General features: G+C 41.7%; 1 protein-coding gene across 2 annotated transcripts in view; it reads right to left on the reverse strand.

The window, feature by feature from the left end:
• Positions 1-25,280, reverse strand: part of CHRNA7 (cholinergic receptor nicotinic alpha 7 subunit) — a 102,341-nt gene that overhangs the window by 14,358 nt on the left and 62,703 nt on the right. For both annotated transcript variants that reach the window (XM_014571449.4, XM_089781987.1), the window contains exons 4-7: positions 23,024-23,133; positions 3,482-3,561; positions 1,915-2,082; positions 1,098-1,292 (exon numbers count right to left, since the gene is read on the reverse strand). In XM_014571449.4, the coding sequence (XP_014426935.1) occupies positions 1,098-1,292; positions 1,915-2,082; positions 3,482-3,561; positions 23,024-23,133 (553 nt within the window). The remainder of the gene's footprint in view (positions 1-1,097; positions 1,293-1,914; positions 2,083-3,481; positions 3,562-23,023; positions 23,134-25,280) is intronic.

A 25,280-nucleotide genomic window follows, 5' to 3' on the forward strand; every position in this document is an offset into this window, starting at 1 on the left:
CTTCAGCAAGTAACTGTCAAATAGTAGCCCTATTTGTAATACACAATTATATTCAAACACTGTTATCTTACTGGTACTTTTTTGTTATTTATGTAACTCTTAGCTTTCCCCTAACTAGCAGCACATCCTATTCTTTCACACCTTTGCTTAGATGCCACCATAACAGAAGCTTTAAAAACACCTTTTTATTAAATAGAAATGCACCCAGACAGCCTCAGCATGCTCAGGGGAAACATCTGTCTATCTAGCTACACTGAAATCAGAAACCGTTTATATACAGCCATAAGGTGGTGAATTATATGAATCCGTGATGCCCAGGCACCAGGAGTATTCCTGGCTCAGGGGCCCTGTTCCACCAGTTTGGGGCGAGGTCTCTCCCTCTGTCCTGCCATCCCCCAGCCCTGCCAGACACCCCCGGATGATTTAAAATAGCCCAAGGACCCCAACCACCACCAGGACAGTGGGGCCAGAATGGCTTTCTGCCACTAGCTCCGCACCATTGCTGGCACCTTCCTGTAGCCCAGAGGGGGTTGTGTGTGTGTTTCCACACACTGCCCCCATCCCAAGCACCCCTGAAGCCAATGGGAAGCTGCAGGAGTGGTGCCTGCAGGTAGCAGTGTGTGAAGACCTCCTGGGCCCTCCACTTGGGTGCCCTAGATTAGCGCCACACACCCCCACCATCACCTTCCGCAGCCCATGTGCACTCCTCTCCTTCCCAGAGTTTGGACAACCCTCCCTTACCTCCCCTCCTGCACCAAAACTTCCTCCAAGAGCCTGAACTCCCCATCCCCTCCTACATTCCACCCCTTGTCCCATCCCAGAATCTGCACCCGAGGCTCCCTACTAAAAGCACATTCCTTCCCAGAGTCCAATCACGCATCCCTTCTGCACTCAAAACCTTCTGCACTCAAACTCTTTTCCAAAGCCCACGTCCCTCTCCCACCCAAATTCACTCCCAGAGCCTTAGGCAGGTGAGGGGAGAGAGCATTTGAGTGGGGAAGGGATATAGGCTCTAGACATTCTGGACACCACCAAAATTTTGCAAGCCTGCTGCCTCTGTATATAGCCAACCTTCAAAATACTTGCCAAATGTTTACCTAGTGAGATTTTCTCTCCTGAGTCAGCTGGAAGTAGAAAAACTAATAGGGCAAGTGCTGATATCAGCACACAAGGAATGAGAAGATTGAGTCCATAATACAGAGTTCTACGTCTCATAGTAACTGTGAATGTCACATCTGGGTAAGGTTCTTTACAACATTCATAAAAACTCTCGCTCCTTTTTCCAGGAACTCCTGCATAGAAAAAACACAGGGAGAAAAGCAGAATGGAATGAATGTTAATATAGAAGGCACATTTAGACAAAAGCCTCCAAGTATTGTCTCTGAAGTCCCACAACAGGTAAAATGTTCCTCTTTCATTTCAATTCTCTTCTCTTTTACATGACAAAAATTTATAAAGAATCAGAGTAAAAAAGGTATTCAGTGAATTTACAATGACAAGAGTTTTGTTAGTGCCTCTACCTTCTTCTAATTTCTTCACCTTTTATCTGTTTTTCCACCACATTTCAATATCGTTGGCTCAGACTTTCCTAGTGTGTACAAATCCACTGCTTGGTAACCCTAATATATAGCTTCATTTTTCTCTGCAATCTACAATAAATTCTGTTCATTTGTCTGCAATCTACAATGAGTTCATGTGTCTGCCATAGATCTATTAGGTAAAATGGACTGATGGATCAGCATGACTTTGTTATGCTTCTTGCTATCTGCGCTGTGTACATTTTTACTGTCTAAAAAGACAAGGGACCTGATCATCAATTACATATGGGTCCTTTTGTACTGATCTACTTTTCCTTCTACTTTAAGGTCTCCCAAAGTACAGAGTATAAATGAAAATCAGGTCTAAGGAGCTTACCTACTAGATCCCACTCTCCATTTGAAATGTACCCCGATATATCTGCTGCTTGCATTTGTAAATCCAAGGACCATCCACCATAGGTCCAAGATCCAAACTTCAGATTGCACTTCTGAACATCAAATGGAAACCAGCGCACATCTATGTAGCATGAGCTCTTGAATATGCCTACAATAGAGTTTTAAAAGAACAAAAAAAATAACTGAAATGCTTGTTTCACGTACTATTACGTCTGGATTTTTTTAGCTGATCCCTGTTCCATACTGCAGCTATCAAGTACTTACTGTGAGAGTTTGTCTACACAACACAGAAAAACCTGCAGCTAGCCTATGCCAGCTGATTTGGGATCGCAGGGAGGCAACCGAAGCCATGAAGCATACACAGTAATGAAAAAATATTGGATGCTACAGGGGTGGTCACTCTAGAAGACCCAAAGATAGACAGAAGACACCTGATTCTAAGAATTATACTCTAGGAAAAAGAAAGAGCAGCAGATGTACAATCAGACACTGCTCACAATATTTCAAAATTTCAAATATGAAATACAAGACTTTTCAGGAATGAGCTACAAACCAAAAGCTGTTCTTAGAAAGTGTTCAGTACATCATTTCAAATGGCCACTCCATCCAAGAAATTAGTAAATTGCTTACGATGGGAAAGAATTCATGAAAAGAAAGGCTACGTTCATGGAATAAATAATTCATGTTCAATTATTCCCTCAGCTTTAGGAAATGAAATTCTTTGTATATTAAATGCTCATGCCATTTTTATTTCTATTCATAATTCCACACTTCTGAAACCACAGATTGATAACAGGAAATGAGGCTAACCTAGTTATATGACAGAGGATTACATCACTAAAATTGCTAATTTATTTTTCTACGGTGGTGTCTCTGCAAGAGTGTTTTCTTAATTGAGGCATATGTATTTATGGGTCCTCATGCGTAATTTATATACAGGTTGTACCTTCTTTAACCAGGACTCTCTGGTCCAGCAACATCTGTGGTCCGGCATGGATCACAAAGCCCAAGAACAGGGAGATCTAGTGGTAGGGCAGGAGCACGGTAGGTGGGACCTGAGACTCAGCTGGGAGCCCAATGTTGGGAGGTGGGCGGCATGGCCAGGGAGCTCCGACCCCAGTGATAGCCAGGGAAATCTGGCCTGGCCATGTTCTGGCTCCAGCCCCACCCCAGCAGTAGCCAGTGAACTCTGGACCCGACTCCAGCTGCAGAGCCCCAACCCCAGCCCTCTGTCCCAGCCATGAAATTCCAGCCCCTGCTGCACAGCTCCAGCCATCGTGTCGCGGCTGGCATCAGCTAGACAGCTCCGGGTGGATGGGGCAGCACAGGCCATGAGGGGAGAAACCTCCCCTTGTCCAGCAAATCCTCTCGTTTGGGACCAGCCAGGTCCCAAGGGTGCCAGACCAGGGAGGTCCAACCTATAGCTGTAAATGTAGCAAACAGGTGCTATCTGGTTTTATATGTAGTATGAAAGTTTATATCCAAACTATGAGACTGCTTCATAAATGTAGGCAAGTGCTATTAGAAGGAAACAATCTACTTCTTACCTGGGGGCAGGTATTGGCAGTGTCCTGAAGAATTGACCAAAACATTGGTATGAAACGTTGCATCAAACCGCTCATCAGCACTACAACGGAGGGGAAGAAGAGCTAATTACACTCAAATGGAATCAATCAGGTCAAAAAATTGCAGTATTCTTGCAATGCATGGATCCCCCTGCCCGCCCTCCCCCCCACCACCCACCCAAACAAAACAAAGCAAAAAATAAACTCTTGACTGGATGCTCTTCTAACTGCAATTTTATCTCAGTGTTGTGTACATTATTGGACTTCCTGGGAAGATAAATACAGTTAATGGTCTCCTTCACTTGCTCTCTGATCTACTAGTCTATAATCTAAGACTAGATTAATGACCATGGAATTGCACAATTGATTTCCATTTGGGAAATAAGCCCTTTCCAAAATTCTAGAGGAACTGTATTAGTTACGTGCTGGCAACAAGAGAAAACCAGATCTTTCATTAAGAGGAGATAATGAACATTGGGCATGTCTACACTACAGAGTTATTTCGAAATAACAAGGCAAATGTCCACACAGCAAGCGTGTTCTTTTGAAATTACCCAGATATACATTCCTTTATGATCTCTATGCAAAATATGTTCAGTCTGCAAAGCCACAGGATCCAGCCCACGGACACACTGGGGAGACTCATGCAGACTCCCTGCTTGCTCTGTGGTCCCCTCCCTCCCCACATCCCTCAGGAAAGTGGCTGCCGTGGCCAATTCGCTTTATCAGCTGTAAGCTCAGGGGAAGGGGGTGTGGCACATTACATGCTGCTCCCACCCCCAATACAATCCCATTGGCTGATGTCTGGCTGCCTCCCTTGCTTGCTCACCATGGAGGGTCAGACTTCCGGCAGTGACACTGACCCTACATTCCATGCTCCATGGGCGGGGGAATCAGGAAAGATGTAGTGGCTGAGACAGGGAGTCTCAAAGAATTTCTTAAAACAGGCAGCGTGTGAAGCACCACTCTCCCCTTCCCTCAGACTCTTATTCACCAACGCACCTGGCCCCTACAGCCTCTGCATGGGTGGGGCAGGCAGAAAAGCTGCCTGAGAAAGGTGCTGGGCTGCTGGCCGGTAGTCACCCTGGTAAGTCTCCTGGCCAGAGTCTGCCTCTGGCACTCCAGCTCCTCCCTTCCCCCAACCCACTGCCACCCCACATAACCCACACCCTCTGTCCCCCTCCTAAACCCATACCCCCTCCTGCACCCTAATCCCCTGCTCTAGATCACATCCTAAACCCTGTTCCACCCATACACCCCAATCCCTGCCCCAGGTCACAACCCCCTCCTATCCTAGGTCACAACACAAATCTCTGCACCCCAAACACCTGCACCCCAGTCCAGTGTCCCAGATCACAACCTCCTCCTTCACCCAAACCCCACACTCCCTCCTGCACCCCAATTCCTTACCCCAAGCTCCCTTCTGCACCCAACCTCCACCCCCAGACCCCACATCTCCTCCATTAATATCATGGAAGAGTGAGGCCCTTGACCACTTTCTAAAACCTTGGAGTGACCTCCCCATCAAAAACTATTGCCCACTCCTGCTCTACGAGGAATAACGCTTATTTCAAATTCACTATTTCAGAAAAGGGTGAGTGTGGACGCTCCGCTGTGCTTATTTTGAAATAATTGGCCTCCAGAGCGTCTCACCACTGCCCTGGTGGCCACTCTGTCTACTCCTCACTTGGCCTACTTGGTCTGGAGCTCACACAGCAGCCTGTGCATGTGGGTGCACATGGAGCACCAGTATGGAGCACCAGTCTGGAGCACCCAGCCCTATGAGGAACCTGTCTCTCCTCCTCACAAGGTTCGTGGAGAGTCCTGCTTTACTCCCGACTCTGTGGTGGGACACATTCACATAACAAGCCACCACTAAGGAGGCTGGGGTCATGGAACCACACAGCAGTGCTGCACTCGGCATAGGGTCATCCCCGCACTTTTGGGCAGCATCAGTTCCTGGTCAAGCATATTGAGGCAGAGGACACCAATCTACTGCATGGGAGCCTGCTGGGGGGGGAAGAGATGGGGCTCCCTGCCCTCCCTCTCCCATCTGCAGGCTCCTGGCCTGGCTAGCACCTTTCCATGCCAGCTTGTCCCCCAGAAATGGGGTAAAGAGGCTCCCTTGGGACATCTGTGCCCTTGCAGGAAAGGGCCCACTGTCTAGGCAACAGATGTCCTAGCTCCCAGGCTGCCTGTCTGTCTCATCACTGTGGGCTTCAGTGGCAGCACTTCCCAGTGAGCCAAGCCGGGCACAGCCACATCGAGATGGACTGCGTGTGCAGGAGCTGCTGGCCGGCAGGAAGGGGTGGCAAGAGGCAGCAGCAGAGCACGCCTGCCATGTCAGCCAGTGTGGCAGCACCTCCCTGTGAGCGGAGCCACATGGCGTAGCACTGAGCCAGGCTATGGCGGCGTGTGCACAGGAACAGCCAGCCAGCGGGGGGAGAGAGGCGGCAAGTGGTGGTAGCAGATCATACCTGCCGCGTTGGCCACAGCCCTGCAAAGGGGATCGGGGGGGGGGGGGGGCGAAATGTGCCTTCAATGGAATGTTCGGAGTCATGCATCCAGACCATTCACATCCACTTTGCGCACGGGCCCCAGCACCTGGAGGGAAAGTGCATGGCTCCCATGGGACCCAGGGCATTACCCTCTGCCCTGATAGATTTATGTCTGTGGGAGGGAAAGGGCATTGGGTTAGAGCAGGAGGGCTGGGGGTGCCTGGTTCTGGGGAAGGGGAGGGGCATTGGAGCAGAGGGCTCTGGGGTACCAGGCTCTAGAGGAGGGAAAGGGCATGGGGCTGGTGCAGGAGGGCTGGGGTGCCTGGCTCTGGGGGAAGTGTTGGTGCATTGGGTTAGAGCAGGGAACTGGGTGTTTAAACTTCCGGTTTCTTTCCTTTCCTGTAGGTGGGCAGTGGGTCTGTTGGTTAGATTTGGGGGGTTCCAGTCTTTGCTTTGTGAGGACTGTGGGAGCTGGTGCTCGGTGGGGCAGGGAGGGGAAAGGAAGGGATTCTGGGAAGCAGGATTCCTGGGTTCCTTTTCTAGCCATGCCACTTCTCCCCTTGGTGCCTTTAACTTCACATTGATCGTACTTATATTTCGCTAAATATTGTATTGGTAGTTTTTATTTTATTTGTTAAAATTGTGAAGCCCAAACAAAAAAGTAATCAATATAATGGTCTTCTGTTGATATGTGTTTTAGTAGTTAAATTCCTGGAGTGTTATTGCTCATTAAAAGTGCTGTTATATGGGTGGAAACAGGGCAAATGTTGCATTTTATTAGTATCAGCAGAACTGACTTAAATGGAGCCTGCGTGTTATGTAATATTGCCTTAATCTTTGTATTCATGACCCTCAGTGTGAAATAAACTATTTGCATGCATTTGCATAAACATTTGCATCTATATTTACATATATATGCAACCACTCTTAAGTTGTGGCCCTCGGCATGTGGTGTGGGGATCGTTGTGGCCCCTGGGGCTTCCAAAGTTGAGTAGCCCTAGATGATAACAATGGTACCTTCTGGCCTTGGTCATGATTTTTTCACACAATACAGATGCTAGAAGTTGCTGTACATAACAGATATTTAAAATGGACCACAACCAAACCAACCCACTCTGTTCCTGAGACAAACATTTAATGCCTTAATTCGATTTATGTTATCAACAAAGATTTTAAAACTAGTCATGACAGCAAATAGATACATATGATTAACTGTTTGGGCTGGTTCCAAGCCCCCTTCTTTTCTCTGGCTATTAAATTAATTTGGGATGAGTGGACTGGTAGATATTTGGTTTGTGCCGTGTCTTTTTGTTTGTAAATCATGTGTGTGTGTGTAACTGGTATATATATTTTTTTTAAATCATGAAGTGAGGAATTCAAAAAGTAGTAGTAAAAACATTTTTAAGTATATCAAAAGCAGGAAGCCTGCTAAATAAACAGTGTGGCCACTGGACAATTGAGATGCTAACGGACCACTTAAGGATGATAAGGTCCTTGCTGAGAAACTAAGTGAATTCTTTGTATTGGGCTTCATAGCTGAGGATGTGAGGGAGATTCCCAAACCTGAGCCATTCTTTTTAGATGACAGATCGGAGGAATTATCCTAAATTGAGGTATCATTAGATGACATTTTGGAATAAATTGATACATTAAAAAGTAATAAGTCTCAAGGATCAGATGGGCATTCACCCAAGAGTTCTGAAGAAACACAAATGTGAAATTGCAGAACTAGTAACACTAATGTGTAACCTATCATTTAAATCAGCTTGCACCAAATGACTGGAAGACAGCTAATGTAATGCCAATTTTTAAAAAGGGCTCCAAAGGTGATCCCATCAATTAGAGGCCAGTGAGACTTCATTACTGAAACTATAGTAAGAAAAACCCAATATTGTCAGATTAATAGACAAATATGAATGGTTAGGGAAGCATCAACATAGTTTTTATGAAGGTAAATCATGATAAGAGATTACTTAAGCCTGGGACGCTTCAGCCTGGAAGAGCAACACTAAGGGGGGATATGATTGAAGTCTATAAAATCATGACTGGTGTAGAGAAAGTAGACAAGAAAGGTCTGTTTACTCCTTCTTATAACACAAGATTTAGGGGGTCAGCAAATGAAATTAATAGATAACAAGTATAAAACAAATAAAAGGAACTATTCCTTCACACAACACACAATCAACCTTCCAGAGGATGTTGTTGTAGCCAGACAGGAACCTCCATTGTAACATCCATTTTTGCTTGCCTGGAGCATGCAGGGTACACAGAGCAGAAGGCCCAGGCTGTGTGACTGTGAATGGCTGTAAACAGAGATACGCCAATTGCTGACCAAGAGGCTGCCAAGGAGTGCCCTTGACTCAAACCCATATTGATACGAACACACATCCGTCCGCGGGGGGAGGAATCTCTCGCCCAGTAAAAAAATGTCTAGTACTCACAATTTAGTTATCTCTCTTGCAAGTGTAAATTAATTTGAAACTTGCTTGTAAGAACTAGCACCAAAAAATGGACGAGTACAATTCGGCATCTTAGATAAGAAAGAGGATACGGGCCCCCAGGGGTATATAGATGGGTCCAGCAGCACATTTTCTCTGAGTGTCAATCTACCATCTATCTGCTGGTCGGGTTAGGTGTTCGATCTCCCGAGGTTCCAGAGGGGACGCCCACCTCGTATTCGTCTTTCCTAGGAATTGAGAGACCGGCCCTGGCCTGACACGCTGGAGTCGAGAGGCACAGAAAGGGGTAAAAATTGTACCTGGATGTGGTCCTTTGTCTTAAGTGTACACATAGACTTAGAGCTCTTTAAAGACTAAGCTGTCACTTGGTACCATTATTTCTATTTTCTATCTTTACCTTTTTCCTGTGATCATTTTTAAGACCTATATATATATATATATTTGCTAGCATTTAAGAAAGAGAGCAAAAGCCATTGTAACCATATGCTTTTATAAGTCTTTTAATAAACCTGTAACTGTTTAAGCCTTAACCTGAATCCTTCAGTTGCTGTAATAGAACCAAGCACAATTTAAAAGAACTTCAGCCGGTCATAAAGGGACAGACATAGGGAGAGCTTGGGCGTTTGGATCTGTGTCACTCCCAGGTGACAAGATCCGGTGGGGCACCTTTCCAGCCTTTCCCAGGCTGCCCGCTGCGAAGGAACTTTGTGTTCTAGCAGTTAAAATCTAAGGTGTAATAAGCTCTTCCTACACACTGGGGCGTCTGTTAGCCTGTTTGGCTACTCTCTGCAAAGGGACTGTAGTCCTAGCAGTAAAGTCACGGACGTTAAAAACTTTTGGGGCTCCTTTCAGCCTTCTGGGCTGCCCGCTGCGACGAGACTTCATGTCTTAGCAGTCAAAGACTTAGGAGACTTACCCACACACACTGCCCTGACCGTCGGCTGACAGTTGTGAAGGGCAAGACTATACCAGAGTTAAAAAAAAAGCTAGATACATTCATGAAAGATAGGTCCATCAATGGTAATTAGCCAGGATGGGAAGGAATGGTATTCCTAGCCTTTCTTGGCCAGAAGCTGGGACTGAGCAACAGGGAATGCATCACTTGATGATTACCTGTTCTGTTCATTCCCTCTGGGGCACCTAGCACAAGCCACTATCAGAAGACAAATATTTGGTCTGACCCAGTATTGCGATTCTCAATTTTCTCATGTTGTTAACTACTGTACCTTCCAGATTCTGAGGCAGCTCTAAACTCATATAATATTCCCAGATGTTTGGTGTGCTCCAACAATCAGGACTTTAAAATTACCACCTTAATAGAATGTTACAAAGGTTTGGGGTGTTCTCCAAGAGATTCTTTTGCTTTATAAATGTATATATACTTACTGCTGGTAAGTAACATTCACCACTCATTTAAACCAAAGTCACCCCATTTGAGTTAGAATTTCTGCTACTGTAAAAAACAACCCACAAGCTGGGTATAGATGATTTGAGTAGAGGGTCTCATAGCTGTGGACCTGCATGAGAGAAAAATCCCAGAAAATAACGATGAAATTGGGCTGGGCTTCGAGGAAATACTGCCAACACCTCATGCAATACAGGTTACACCACTCTCCGTCAGCTGTCTCCATGCCCCACTCTGGGCACTATACTGCAGCACTAGCTCAAAATAAACTATGCAATTTGAGCTACACAAATTGCGTAGCTTAGTTTGAGTTTATTTTGAATTAGACCACTATTCCAATAAGTTCCTTAATCCTTGTGAAACAAGGCTTACCAGGACGCCGGAATAGTAAGCCCGTTATTTCAATTGCATTTTGAAATAACAGGCGCGCTATAAAGATGCAGAAAATTCTATGTCATGATACTGGATGTATCCTGAAATAGCGCCAGAGTCTAGATGTACCCTCTGTGCTTTATCTGATCAAAAAAGTCATCATGTCTACAGGATAGTTTGAAATTGACGAGGCTCTGATCTCTCTCTCTCTCTCTCTCTCTCTCTCTGCCTATTAGCACTTTGGAATCTGCTCAAATTCAAAAACAGCATCAGCAAAGAGGGCTTTGGATCTGAACTAGGGAACAATATTCTTGAATCTGGTGGAAAATAAATTGCACTGAAGGAAAACAACATGAAGGGAACTGAAGTCAATACATAAAAATACATTAAGAGAAAGCAGAGAATAAAGACCAAATGAACCAACTTCAGCAAAAAAAAATGGGAAGGACTGTAATGCTGAATGAAAAATAGTGAGAAAAATTAATTTGAAAACAGCAATAGCAGCAAAAGAAAACACAGCCTTATTTTAAATCCTCTTTTCTAATTCATTTTGCACTATTCCATGCTGTTCCATAGCCTAATTTTTCATTTTATTTTTGGTATTATATCAGTCATGTCTGTGTAAAATGGAATCTTCATTTTTTGTGTGGGTCAGCACTTACTGTAGGTCCAATTAAAGCAAACAAAAGCTATAAGCACTCATCACTAAAAGAGCCTGAGCAGGTTAGGTGCTTAGTGACCTTTGGTTTTAAACTGAAGTTAGGCATCAAACTTGCTTAGTTATTTGTAAATTCCGGGAGGTACTTATCTGCATCTTTAGTTACCTAAATAACTTTGAAAATTTGGCCCCAGCTGCTTTCAAGTTCCACTATTTAATTATGACATAGTTGTCAATACCACAGTGCCCAAATGCCTTTGATTTAATAATACTTAAGGACACTCAGCACGCCACAGGATTGTACCTTTAATCCTTAGTAAACTACTCTAGAGCACTTTAACGAAAAAGGATCCAACCACGTGGCTTACTTTGCTGCATACTCTTTGTTTGAAAAACAAACAATTCATAATTTTATACTTGATTACTTTGTACTTTAAAGCTTCCCCCCTCCCCCGTTTCCTTTGATTCTTTATTATCATCATGCTTTTAAAATCTATCCAAATACTGATGATTGAAGCAGGAAGGACCAAGGACACACCCAGAAAGGTAAACAGCACTGTTGGTGAGTGTACATTTAAAATTAGGGAAAGGCTTGCATTGAGGGATGTCAAGGAGGACTAGGGAGGGTTAGGAATGGGTTTTAGTCTAAAGGGCTCCAAGATACCACATTGTCCATAAATGAAACTGAGGGTGAAAAGGACCTGCATGCCCTTCTAGGACAGACCCACTTATCAACATTAAGAAGCTATGTTTATTGCATGCATTGTTTTTAGCCAGTCGTTCTGTTAAAAGGCAAAACAGAATCTATTTTGCATATATCACAAATTAAAGCACTGATTGTGTAGAGAGTACTGCAATTTAAATAAAATAATCCAATGAGGACTGGTCATTGCATTGATATATTTCTGAATACTGTAACTCAGAACTATGCAAGAAATGTTGGATTCCTAGCTAGATAATCTCAAACCATTGTCTACCGCCACATAATGAATATATTTTAAAAAATCCTGTCTCAAGTCTGAATAATTTGCAAAACTGAGAAAAGAGCCAGATTTGTAAGAGCAATTTCACCAACTGTAATTACATTGTTTCAAATTATGAGCTTTAAACTATATAGTTGTCAGTGTCTTTAAAATAAATTAATATGAAGTCCAAACATAGGGAGAGAGCGAAATTTTGCAACTATGATGTGTGCGGATACTGGTTAGGGAAAGGTAGACGATGTAACTCCCGCCTTTTAAGGAAAAAAGACCCAGTTCTACACCCCTTACTTATGCAAGAAAATACACTGACTTAAACAACAGTAAGAGGTACAGGATGAGTGTAAACTAACTAGATTTAAAAGAAACAATAATATGTAACATGCCAAGGGACACTAAGGTATAGGAATTCTGCTACATTGAGGAATATTAACTTACTGGGTCAGATTCTATCCCTCTCCCAACCCAGAGACTGAGCCATGGACCATACAGTAACTTCCAATGATCTTGCCCTGCCCTGATTCTCCACCCCACTCCTCATTTCTGGGAATTTTGCATAGGGTAAAATGTCTAAAACATCAAAGTGACTTTGGAGCTTTAGTCCCATTTTCAAAGGAGACTTGGGTGCAGAATTCTGACTCAAAATATTCCGTGGGATTTAGACAACTTACTGACTTTTAGAAATAGAACTAAAGCACTTTGGAAAATGCTAACCATAGTCTAGCTTTCTAATTGTTTTTGAAGTAAAATGCTTAAAATTGAGACACCTTAACTATCTACAAGCATGTTTTTTTTTTCTAATGAAGCTTCAGAACTTAAACTCTATCATGGAGAATCATGATATGGACATAATATGTTCACATAGAAAGGTGCAATGGTGCAAAAGGATCTGACATTTTTTAAAGAGATGCAGATACTGACTAGTATAAATAGAGATGAAACAACTCTGGGCTCAAACACAAGGGGAGTTCTGACATGAAATCATCTACTCAGAAAGATGATAAACTTAATGCAGGCGAAAAGAAACATATATCCTCATTAATGGGGTGTGTGACAGTCTATGTCATCGTGTTCACCATTTTTCCAATATGATGATTAATTTGCAGTCTACCTTGGAAAGTCTCATTTGACAAGTCAAAAATCTGCTGCATATAATTAGCTTGGTGAACTGTATATAGCAATACTATACATGAAGGTAAACACTACTACTCTATGATTGTTACTGAAATATGTTGTTTCTCTGGCTGTTTCAGTAGCTGATAGTTTTTTAACTTCTAGCTGGGGCCAGTGTGTCTTTGCCTGTGAAAAACTGGTTAGTGAGTTTTATCCAGTCTCCAGTAGGGGAGAAGAGCTAAACAGGGCATTTATACTTAATCAGACACCGTTCAAAATGCACATTCACAAGCAACTGTTGTTGTCTGCACCCCATCTAGGGGAAAGGTGTGGTCAGTAGTGTGCTGGCGATTACAAGACGCACACAAAATCTGAATATTTTCAAGTCCGATGTACAGTAGTACCTCAGAGTTACAAACAGACCAGTCAACCATTCACCTTATTTGGAACCAGATGTACATAAGCAGGCAGCAGCAGTGACTAAAAAACAGCAGTACTGTATTAAATGTAAACTACTAAAAAACTTAAAGGAAACAGCATATTCCTTCTGCATGGCAAAGTTTCAAAGCTGTATTAGATCAATATTCAGTTGTAAACCTTTGAAAGAACTGCCACAATGTTTTGTTCAGTTATGAACATTTCAGAGTTATGAACAACTTCAATTCCCAAGGGTGTTTGTAACTCTGAGGTTTTATTGTAAAAGGTTTAAAGAGAAATAAAGGCCGCAAGCTACTGTTGATAATAAAATGGCAGAGATTATACAGACGCACAGCCTGATAGCGGAGTTGACTGTAGTTGAAGTGAGCTGCCCTCCAGTAAGCTACAGCTACAAGTCAGGCTTGGGGAAATGTTTAAATATATTCAAAGTGAGAAAGCAGGCTAATATCTATGGGTTAAAATTTGCAGTTAGAACTATAAATTCATATATAAATCAACCGGAAATGAAAGTATCTGTTTCAAAATACCATGCAGTTAAATGGAACAGTAGTGAGTAGATAATTATGCTACTGCTTTCACAATGGAAAAATAACACAATAAGGATTCATTATAAAATAGTCAATTCAGTGATGTAATTAAAGTTCTATGTTTTTTGTAATAAATATATGTACCAAATAGTATTAGTTTTCAGTATTTGTGGTGTAAAATGTTAATGTAACAGGATTATAAAAACACCACCAATTAAGCATAATACTCAATATAATGCAGACATTCTAGTTATATGAAGTAGTGGTACATACATTATCATAAGCAGTGTATGTAGACCTGTACTATAAAGTACAGGCAGTCCCCGGGTTTCATGGATCCGACTTACATCGGATCCCTACTTACAAACAGGGTGAGGCAACCCCGCACTAGCTGCTTCCCCCCAGCAGACCATGGAGACGCGAAGCTAGCGCCCCCCTCAGCAGACCAGGGAGACGTGGAGCGGCTTTTCTCAGCAGACACCTCAGCTTGAGAATAAAGGACTGAGGGAAGCGAGGTGTGGGAGAATAAAACTGAGCTCTGGAGAAATGTTTGGCTAGAGTTTCCCCTACAATATGTACCAGTTCCGACTTACATACAAATTCAACTTAAGAACAAACCTACAGTCCCTATCTTGTACGTAACCTGGGGACTGCCTGTACATCAAAAAATTCAAGTGGCCTCTAATTTAGGGTGCCGAGATACCTAGGTAGTTTCTGTAGGTGCTAGTACCTGCAGTGCCTACTGACCCCTGTTGGTTTTGAGAGAATAAAGCAGCTCTGTAAATAAGCCTTTTGCATGCGCAACATTGGATGACAAAGTGGAGGTATCAGAAATTATGGGCAACATTAGCATTTTAGGTGCATATAGATGTATATTTGTTAGTATGTTAAATATAATTGTCATACCTTATTATATACATCACTACACCCTCTTCGGAAAGTACAAATGTTAAGGCATGCACCTTAAACATGCTATTCACTGGGAAGTCTGGACATGAATGAACAATTAATCCACTTTTGGAGTTGCCATTTCACTGTTAGTCATGCATGAGAGAAAGAAAATGTAGCCAGGATCAGGGATTGGAAAAGACACTCAAGTGAAAACAAATTTACAGCAAAAGATACATTAAGCAAAATTAATGTTGTGGAAACACCTGTTTAGGACACATGACACATCATCTTGTGACTGGATCATTTCAAAGATTTTTTTTTCAGGCTGATGTTTGGAGAAGCTCAGTACTAATTAGAGTACTTAGAAACAACCATCGAATCCTGACAGGCAGCTACTGAAGGTATCAGGAGGTCTGTAGCAGAGTTCATCCCAAGTTTCCTCAACTCATCTAACACTGAATGCAAATGCACTCAAGCATTCTGTAAGCAGGGCAGCAGTATGGGCCTTAGAGAGATGCACTCAAGTGGTTGTCAGTAAAATCTTGTCACTATGTGCTGCTATAACAATACTGTGATTCACCAACACCTGTGACAGTGACATTAATCATCTAGATGATTATCAAGTGGATGGGGGCAAGGTAACTGTAACTGACATATTGGATGCAACTACTGCGTACTGTGTACAAAACAAACAGTGCAGCTTCTGAAAGGAAGAAGGGAACTCTGGTTGTTACACACAGCAGGGATGTGTTTAATCAGAAGACATATGGTGAAAACAGGAAACAAAATCACTTAGAAGCCATCAAGAAAACAAAAGGGTCATGTCATCTCTGTGGCCAACGCATTATAGAAAAGCATCTTGCCTAGCATATAAGGACCAGGAAAACAGATGTCCAAAGCAGATATATTGTTTCTCCCTTTGACTGGCGAATTATAAACTTGCAGGAGACTGCAGAAAAAAACCCAGCAAGTTAGAGCCTTAAGAGTAGCCATCTGTCAAAGCTTTAAAATGGCTGCTCTAGCAGAAAGGGTGAATAGCTAACAGTGCCAAATTGCATATTCTAGAGGGTATATGGAGACTAGGAAGGGCTTTTCCAACCTATGTATCACTTATGCCCTGCCCAAAAGTACACTGAAGGCATGCCACTGCTGCAGGAAGCTACAGATTACTATACCACTCCTCCAGTTAGTATTTGAGAGACATCACCCTTCCAGATCACCAGAATGCTGACGCTGTATTCCCTAAACACCTTACACACCCCTTGTCCCTCCATATCCATTATTTGGCCTTACATGCAATTTAGCACTAATCTCAGTTACAACTGCATTAAGCATAATTTAAAAAGACATCACAGATTCTGCTGTTTGTTACACCTCTGATAGACTACATACTTTAAAAAAAAAAAACAATAGTGAGGGGCCCTTGTGGGTAAACTGGACCAATGTCTAACTTCAGGCAATCCCTCTGAAATCAGCAGCTTAAGGGGTAGGTTTTTGTATTCACATTGGTGTGACTAAGTAATTCCATTTCTTACTCAAGGTTCCTCTGTGGTTACAATGATGCATCCCAAGATCTATGGCCTAAACACAGCAATTTTTGATGTATCTGTGGGAAGGAAAGGTGGGCTAAACAGGGTAGAAGGCTCATGTAAACAGCTACTTTTTAAACAGCTACAAAAAGTTCTGCTACTTTTTAAAACACTTTTAATAAAAATGTTTAGGAACATAATCCTTGTCAACCCAGATCAGCCCCAAGGCCGCTCTAGCCCAAAATTCTGTCTCTGATTGCAGCCAGCACCAGATGTATTGGTTTAAGACTCTCTCCCCACCCCAAAAGATGTGGGATACTCTCCTCACATCCTCACACACACACACACACACACACACACACACACACCGATCACTAATACTGAGATACTGGTTTAAACCCTGGGGCAAGAGATTTAAAGTCTTCCAAAACTGTTATTCATCTTAATAACACGGGATATTCTGGTTATCCATATAAAGTCTAATCCCTTTCCAAATCATACTGACTTCTTGGTCTTAATTTTCTACAGCTGAGAGTCCTAATTACATGTTCCATTAAAAAGTATTTCCTCCTTAATGAGTTCTGAATTTGCTTCCTTTACATTTAATGGAATGTAAACACTCTTGTGTTATGAGAGAGTGTTTTCTGAATCTTCTGTAACTTGGGCTACGTCTACACTGGCAGCTTCTTGCACAAGAATGCTTTTGCAGAAGAGTTCTTATGCAAAAACTCTTCCACAAGAGAGCGTCTACACTGGCATGTGCCTTTGTTCAAGAGATCTGCTTTTGCGCAAGAGCATCCATGCCAGTGTAGACGCTCTCTTGCACAAGAAAGCTTTGATGGCCATTTTAGCCATCAGGCTTTCTTGCACAAGAAATTCATGTTGCCTGCCTACACTGGCCTCTTGCGCAAGAACAGTTGACCAAGAGGGCTTATTCCTGAATGGGAGCATCATAGTTCTTGCGCAAGAAGCATTGATTTCATACATTAGAACGTCAGTGTTCTTGCGCAAAACTCATGGCCAGTGTAGACAGGCAGCAAGTTTTTGCAGAAAAGCGGCCGCTTTTGCGCAAGATCACCCCAATGTAGACACAGCCTAACAGTTCAAGCCACTATTTGGACTATCAGCATATCTGAGTATTTAGCTGCCTACATATAATGGTCATTTCTATTGTTTTTTTAAAAATATGTAACATTGCTAGGTTAGAGAAGATGGTGAAGAGTTTGTTACTTTCAGCATCTGAACTGTATGGGCAATATTAACTGTGCATTTCCTGGGTTGGGTTTTTTTTTCATTTTTTAGTTTTAGTTTTAGTTTTAGTTTTGTTCAAAGTTCTGCATTTGGATGACAGACCACCAAGCAACTTCAACTCTGCATCAGTATATTTCCTCCAATTCCCAAGATAAGCATAAAGTGGCTGCATAGAAACCCTCTCTATTTTTTTGTTGGCATAAATAGAATGTTGTAATTCCACACTACATGGCTATGCAAACAAAGGACACATTCTTAAATATAGTTCTCAGACTGAGTAACTTAAATTTAGTAAGTGCCATGCACTCCTTACATAAAACTCAACAGAAGATCAGTTTGACAATATTGAATCAACAGTGATCACTAGCCCTGCAGGAGGGAAAAAAACTAAACACTTTTTGAAAAATGGGTATTTTGAAGAAAATAGAGGGATTGTATCTCTGGAATGCCTACTGTTAGAAGACTTTAAAAGGTCAACCTTTAACAGAAGTTGTGACAACTCAAACAATGTAGCACTGCTGCACCACTATAATAAACACAGCTCCAAGTTGAACAGGAATGGTGTCAGAAATGTGCTCTCTCAAATACAGAAACAGAGAAAAGACATGGGGGAGAATAAAAACTATTGCTCCCGTGCAGTCTTTCCTACTGCTAGTGTCATTACTAGTACAGGAAAAAACCATGACAATGGGGGCTACAGCTGTTGGTAACAGTATATGAGTTGCTACTAACATCCAATTCCTCAAAAATGGTTTGTAATAGTGTTGGTAATATTGTCCATTGTTGGGTTTCAGTTAATGAGACGTTCACTCCTAAAGAGACACTGTCAATCCCATTAGAATTTTGCGCTATTGGCCATCTTCAATGTAGTGCCCATCTGCATTTCAAAACAAAGTGGAGACATTTCTCAAACTAATAGCATAACACATGAGTCCAGAACAGTCTCTGTACTGAAACACAGGATTATACAATGTAAATGGATAATTCTATACACACACTAAATTCTAAAAAAGTATAATCACCCAACACACACATACTAGATCAAACCAAATACAAATGTGCTAATATATTAGACCCTAATAGTGTCAGATGGACAACACTGCAATCAGAATCCTCAGGCTGCGTTCTTTGCGTGGTCTCCCAGGCAGTACAGTTATACATCCTCAGTGAGGTGAAGGATGCTATCTACTCTGCTCACTGCTGAAGAGAAGGACTGGGTTGTAGCCTTGCACTCATTCTGCCCTTTCAGCAACCAGTATACATTGCTGCTATTTTAATGATCCAGAGTCCCAGCTTACCAGTTGCTGATTCTTATTGCAAAGTGGGGCAGAGGGCGGAAAAAATGTTTGTGCCTGCAAGCAGTCTGACATTGTCAAGCATTTTTTTGTTTCATTTAATTTCATTTCATTCTTTCAACTCATCAGTCAGGCTCCAGTTCAGGAAGGCAGCCCTATTCAGTTCAACACTTAAGCATGAGTGTACAGTGAAGCATCTGTCCTAAATAGGGATGCACATAAGCCGGGCTCTACAAATAATGTAATCTACTCGCCTGTGGCAAGTAGATTACAACCCAGAAGAACCGGTGCAGAGCGATCTGCGCATGTGCAGAACGCAGAACCGCGCGGCTGGCGAGTAGGGCTCACCGTCGCTTGGTGAGTCCTGCACATAAGTATTTGCTTGAGTGCTTTCCTCATTCCATTTCTAGTTTTTGTACTATTCATAAGAATAGCCATACTGGGACAGACCAAAGATCCATCTAGCCCAGTATCCTGTCTTCCGACAGGGGCAATGCCAGGTGCCCCAAAAGGAGTGAAAAGAACAGGCAATCGTGTGATCCCTCTCCTGTCACACATTTCCAGCCTCTGATAAACAGAGGCCAGGAACACCACTCCTGTGCATCCTGGCTAATAGGCATTGATGCACCTAACCTCCATGAATGTAGCTAATTCTTTTTTGACCTCTGTTAAAGTACTGGTCTTCACAACATCCTCTGGCAAGGAGTTCTACAGGTTGACTATCACTGTGTGAAGAAATACTTCCTTTTGTCTGTTTTAAACCTGCTACCTATCAAGTGATCCCTCGTTCTTATGTTACGGTAACAAGTAAATAACTTTTCCTTATTCACTTTCTCCATACCTGTCTTGATTTTATAGATCTTTATTATATCCCCTCCTTAGTAGGCAAACATTTTAATACTCTTTTCCCATGTCCTTTGTTCTAAGGTACCATTCCGGAAAAGAATGAGTATACAGCATACATATTTAATCTGAATAATTATTATTCACTGTTTCCCATTATATGATCCACAATATATTTGCAAATTATGCAAAGACCACATCTGAGACTGAAATGAGAACAGTGTTAGTTCAGATGAGCAAGATCAGTAATCAGAGGAGTGAAAATAAATTATAACAACCTGGCAATATTACAGCAAGCCTTTGGCTTTATCCTGCTCTCAGATACTGTGTGTAGGCAAGTACTGCTGTACCATCAGTTGTTACTATCCTTGAATATGCAGGCCACATATCTGATTCCACAACACATGTGGAGATGCATGTGAACATATATGCAAGTTCACCAACACTGCAAGTGAAATGATTATAGACGCTAAAAATGCTATAATTATTCTACACCAAAATAGGGACAGAGAAAAGGTAAGATTTGTTTGATACGTTCTTTAATTATTTTGCCCTGCAGAAAACAATACTGACGATGCACTGATAGTTTTTCTTTTCATTCAGCAGACTTTGACACAAAGAGGAATGTGCCAATCAGAGGAACTAAATTAAAGATGTTCAATGTCTGCAGAGAGAGACTTTTAAATAATTGAAATTGCTTTTCTTCATGCTCTCACCCATTGTTTAAGGCAAATACCATGCAAACTTTGTAATGTAATCATAATTTTAAAGGTAGGCAAACTGAGCCAGCACAGAAATGTTTCACACAAAAATTAGTAGGGATGGATATTTGTAGCCTGGCACATGAACTTTAAAGTATGTAACATTAAAAAACTGTTTATTATACATACTCATGATTGTTTGGTCATGTGACATTTATAAGCAAACTAGCTGATAACATATGGCACTGATTATATCACACGCAGACACACACACATTATTGGAAGTTGTAATTCTGCTGTACAACAGTTATTCTAAGTATGAAATTGAGTTTCTGGGGACAAATTTTCAAATATGACCATCTGAGTTGTACACACAAAATCTGCACATACAAATAAGTGACTGTACACAAACAGATGTTTGTGAGTATTGTGTTTGGGATACACAAATGTATGCATCACAGATGCAATCTAGTACTTTTTATTTAAAAAGTTTAGATGGCTTTTGGTTTTACAGTATATTTACCAATAGGTGACATTCTTGTTATTAAGTCTTGAATGTCCTAGCTGGCTCATTCAACTATGAGACTTGCTACCGGAAACGTCATAAAGAAAAGTGATTCCACAGTTAAGATTGCTATGAAAGTTTCATTATGCCCTTATGAGTGAACCTATCTGAACATTTTCTGGAAATATTTGTATGTAATATTTTTTAAACTTTTATAGTTTTCTTTCACAGAAGAGCTCATACAAAAATACTGTTATACTAATTTTGCTTCAGCATCTTAGTTTTTAGCCCATTTATGCAACACAGAATACACTTTCAAATACACAAATTGGCACTTACATAGCTTAGTGTAGAACCGAGCATAAAATATGTTTTAAAAACCAAAGGTATGTCTAGACTACATGCCTCTGCTGACAGAGGCATGTAAAATAGGCTACCCGACATAGTCAATGAAGCGGGATTGGTACCTCATTTCACGAGGCATAAGGGAGCAGTCGACAAAGGCTTCCCTTGTCAACCAATCCGCGTCTTGACTCGCGTGCTGTGCCAACGATCAGCTGAGCCGGCACAGTGCGGCAGCCATTTTTATTTTAATGAAGCCGGGGATATTTAAATCCCGGCTTCATGGACTATGTTAAGTTAGCCTATTTTACATGCCTCTGTCGGCAGAGGCATGTAATCTAGATATACCCCAAGAGTAGTAAAGTATCACCATTGTTATTAAGCAAATCCCACAAAGGAAGTTGTCAGACAAAGATGCAAGAGCAGAATTTATCAGTGCTGCCCAGACTCACTTCAGTGAGCAATTGATAATCTCCACTGCTATCTACCTGCCCACCCCTAAAAGAACTAAAGAGTTAACTGTTTAGCAAAGACAGCAGCAGTATCTTAAAAGGCGTGCTAACATTTCCTAGAGCTGGGGAGCAAGGACAGCAGCACTGGACAAGAAAATGAACTCACTGCACATCAAGAAGTGGGAGACATTGTCTGGCTTATCGGGAAAGGTGTGTGGCCCCTTCAAGGGCTGGAGAGCCAGAGTGACTAGCCACTGCAGCTTGAGCCCAGGTTAGGATGGGAGACACTGACCTCCCCCCAGTGACGAGAAGAGGGGGGTCCATTTAGATCAATACTAGTTCAGGAAAAGCTCTCTTTCACCTGGACCAGGTGGAGTAGAAAATGGGTGTAGTTATGTTATTACGTGCTGTGCTAATTATGCTGGAAAGGACTTTTTCCCTCAGTACCAGATTGGTCAAGGCATGGTGGCAGGTTTTTGTCTTCCCACCTCAAATTGGAAAGTGAGCTGGGGTGAATATGAAATAGAATGTAGCTAGGCTTTGATGTCACAACTCATGATGCAGGCTTGGGGAGTATGCCTCGTGCAAGTACTCAGTAGGGAAGGAATATAACTAATCTGATTAAATGGATCTGTAAAGAATTTAGAGGAAATACTCTTTAAAGGAGTGGGAATAAGAATGGGTTGGGGCTCCTATGGCTGTTACAGCTGGAAGCCATACCTGTGCCATCCTTCATAACCCCTCCTTATCTTTCATTTGAGGGAGGGTCATGATGGGGTTCCAGCAGCAGGTTGGTGGGATGAGGATGGATAAAAGATGGGTATATGTAAATCCTACCATCAGGTATCTGTAAATTATTATGGACTGCCTACACTGTGCACTTTTATCTGCCAGGTATTCCAAGACATATAGGAATAAAGGTTTGGCTTAATTAAAGCATATCTCCTGGCCTTCTTCCAGCATAGCCAGACAAAGAGTAAAGCTAGACTTCAGGCACTCAAATTTATCTACCTCAAAAAGAGTGATATTTCAGCCAAAGGCAGGGGGAAATTGTGTCCATCTACATGAATAAACATTGCATGTTTTATAATAATTACACTTCATCTGAAACTTAAACTATGTCTTTTGGTAAAGCATTTGCATCATCATCATCTTTCTTGGTGTAAATACTATAATGTTTGTGTTCCATACAATAAATGTTAGCACCAAACACAGAGGCATGCTGAAGGAATAGTTGTGCTTTCTTTTTATGAAGACGTGCCTACCTGTTGTACAGAAGAATATCTGGCTTCCAAATCTGACCATCAGGAAAACGAACATTCTTCACTCCGGGGTAGTCAGACATGTTCCATTGTAAATAGTAATCTGTCCAATACTGACACAAAAAATGTGTTAGTGTCACTTCTTTCCACTCTCTTGCCTCTCTCTAGCTCTCTGTCTATCCCCAACCAAATACTTTTTAAAATAAAAATAAATTGTATTATTTAGTTTCAGACAATAAAATGTTTTGCCACCTAGAAAACACTGCAAAGCACAAAAAAATCCCATTTTAGTACTATGACGGCATACAACAGCAAGTTCAATTTGCTTGTATTTTATTGTACATGCTGTCGTGAGCACCAAATTGAAATAGGACAGATTTTTAATACTAAAATTAATTCCAAGAATGTTTCTCTTCTGGGACATAACTTGGATAGTTCCTTTTGTCAAAAATGATTGGATTATGGTAACCATTTAGAGTTACTTTGCATATACCAGCCTGGACCGTCTCTACAGATAAGGGACACCACTGAAATTCCACTGTCTAAAAGGAACCATGCAAATCTACTACAAGAAAGAATGTCTGCAATGAAAGAGTTTCAGTCCATGTTTTTACCCTCAAAAAATAATGTTAATTGCTGTGGTTTTAAAAACTACAATCCTGAAAGGTGCTGAACACAACTCCCATAGATAGCTGCTCAGCACAGTGCAAGCAACAATTGTCAAGACCTGGTTTTTACCTCAGGGTTAATTAATCGTGTGTTGCTAGGAGGTCTGGATCTGTCACTCTTTAAGCAACTAATGCATTTTACATTTATGTCAGAGATCTCATCTTTATCAACTGTATCACACTGTGACTGCAATATATTTCAGTGGCTATTGTTTAGGAAATGAGTTACAACTGGATAAAATAACTAGCTGAAAACTTCACATACATCTTTCCATAGTTTTGAAAAAGTTCAATTCATTTTCAATTAAAAGTTCAATTAAAAATTGTGTGTGTGCAGCTGCTGTCCTGGTTTATATCATGAGGAAGGTTGATCTTACTATATTTGGCCCAGACATATCGCATGGAAACATCTAAACTGAAATGGGTCAGATAAATTCCAATAAACTCAAAATGGGCCAGGGCTTCAAGACCCACTACTGTTCTCCATAAACAATACAAGCCTTTTAACCACTGAGTTGTAAGCAGTTCACTCACAATGTCTGGTAACCAACAGCTATTTCTGGGGGGAGGGATGACAGCTTAAAATTATATTTTTCCATAAATATACATCTTAATGTTGAAACTGCTCTCCATTATGTCCTGCATAGTATGAATGAGTGTGGTAAACTCAAACCTTCAATGTGTTTAGGTCATGTTTAACTATTATTTTATGACTAGCTATTTACCAACTACTGGGCAGCAAAAAATTTGAAAAGTTCAGCTCTCACTTCAGACCACCTCAGTCTTGAACTCCATGGCAATAACAGCTCTTTGGGCTATGACCATTTATATTATTTACATACAAAAAATTCTGAGACTATATCTGTGATACTGACATTCTTACCCAACAAAAGAGAGGGCCTCCTTATCCCCTGCATTGTGGCCACTTTGTCCCTCACAGCCAACACAAAGCTGCCCTACAGCTGGCCTAGCCAGACACCAGCAAATCACCACAATGAAGGGGATCTTCCATTGACACCACTGGAGTAGCACTTCCTATACGTCCTTGCAGCCAGCACAGAAAACTAGAGGCATTATCTATGGCTTCCCTGTTATCTAGCATTTCTTAGAGGCTATAAAATCCCCTTTGGAAAAGATTTTCTTGGCAGCCATTGTAATTAAAAAAAGTCCTTGGGCTCCTCTGATTTCCAATGGGAGATTGCTCCAGCACACTGACAGTCTAAAATTGGGAGAGCAGGAATGTGGCTCCAAGTTGGGCTGTACTCAGCTGTAGACAAAGATCTAGAATGAGGATCTGGCTTTCCTTGGGTTTTAAATGAGTATGTTCGCTATGGAGCATTTCTAGCATTTCCTGTGTAAAGATCTCTGACACTTAGCTCATCATGATAAACCCAATCACTGTGTCTAGACTGGCAAGTTTTTCCGCAAAATCAGCTGCTTTTGCAGAAAAACTTGCCAGCTGTCTACACTGGCCGCTTGAATTTCCGCAAGAACACTGACTTCCTACTGTAAGAAATCAGTGCTTCTTGCAGAAATACTGTGCTGCTCCCGTTCGGGCAAAAGCCTTCCTGCACAAATAATTTGCGCAAGAG

The sequence above is a fragment of the Pelodiscus sinensis genome, chromosome 14 (assembly GCF_052426305.1).
Source record: "Pelodiscus sinensis isolate ZL-2025 chromosome 14, ASM5242630v1, whole genome shotgun sequence".
Classification (NCBI taxonomy): domain Eukaryota; kingdom Metazoa; phylum Chordata; order Testudines; family Trionychidae; genus Pelodiscus; species Pelodiscus sinensis.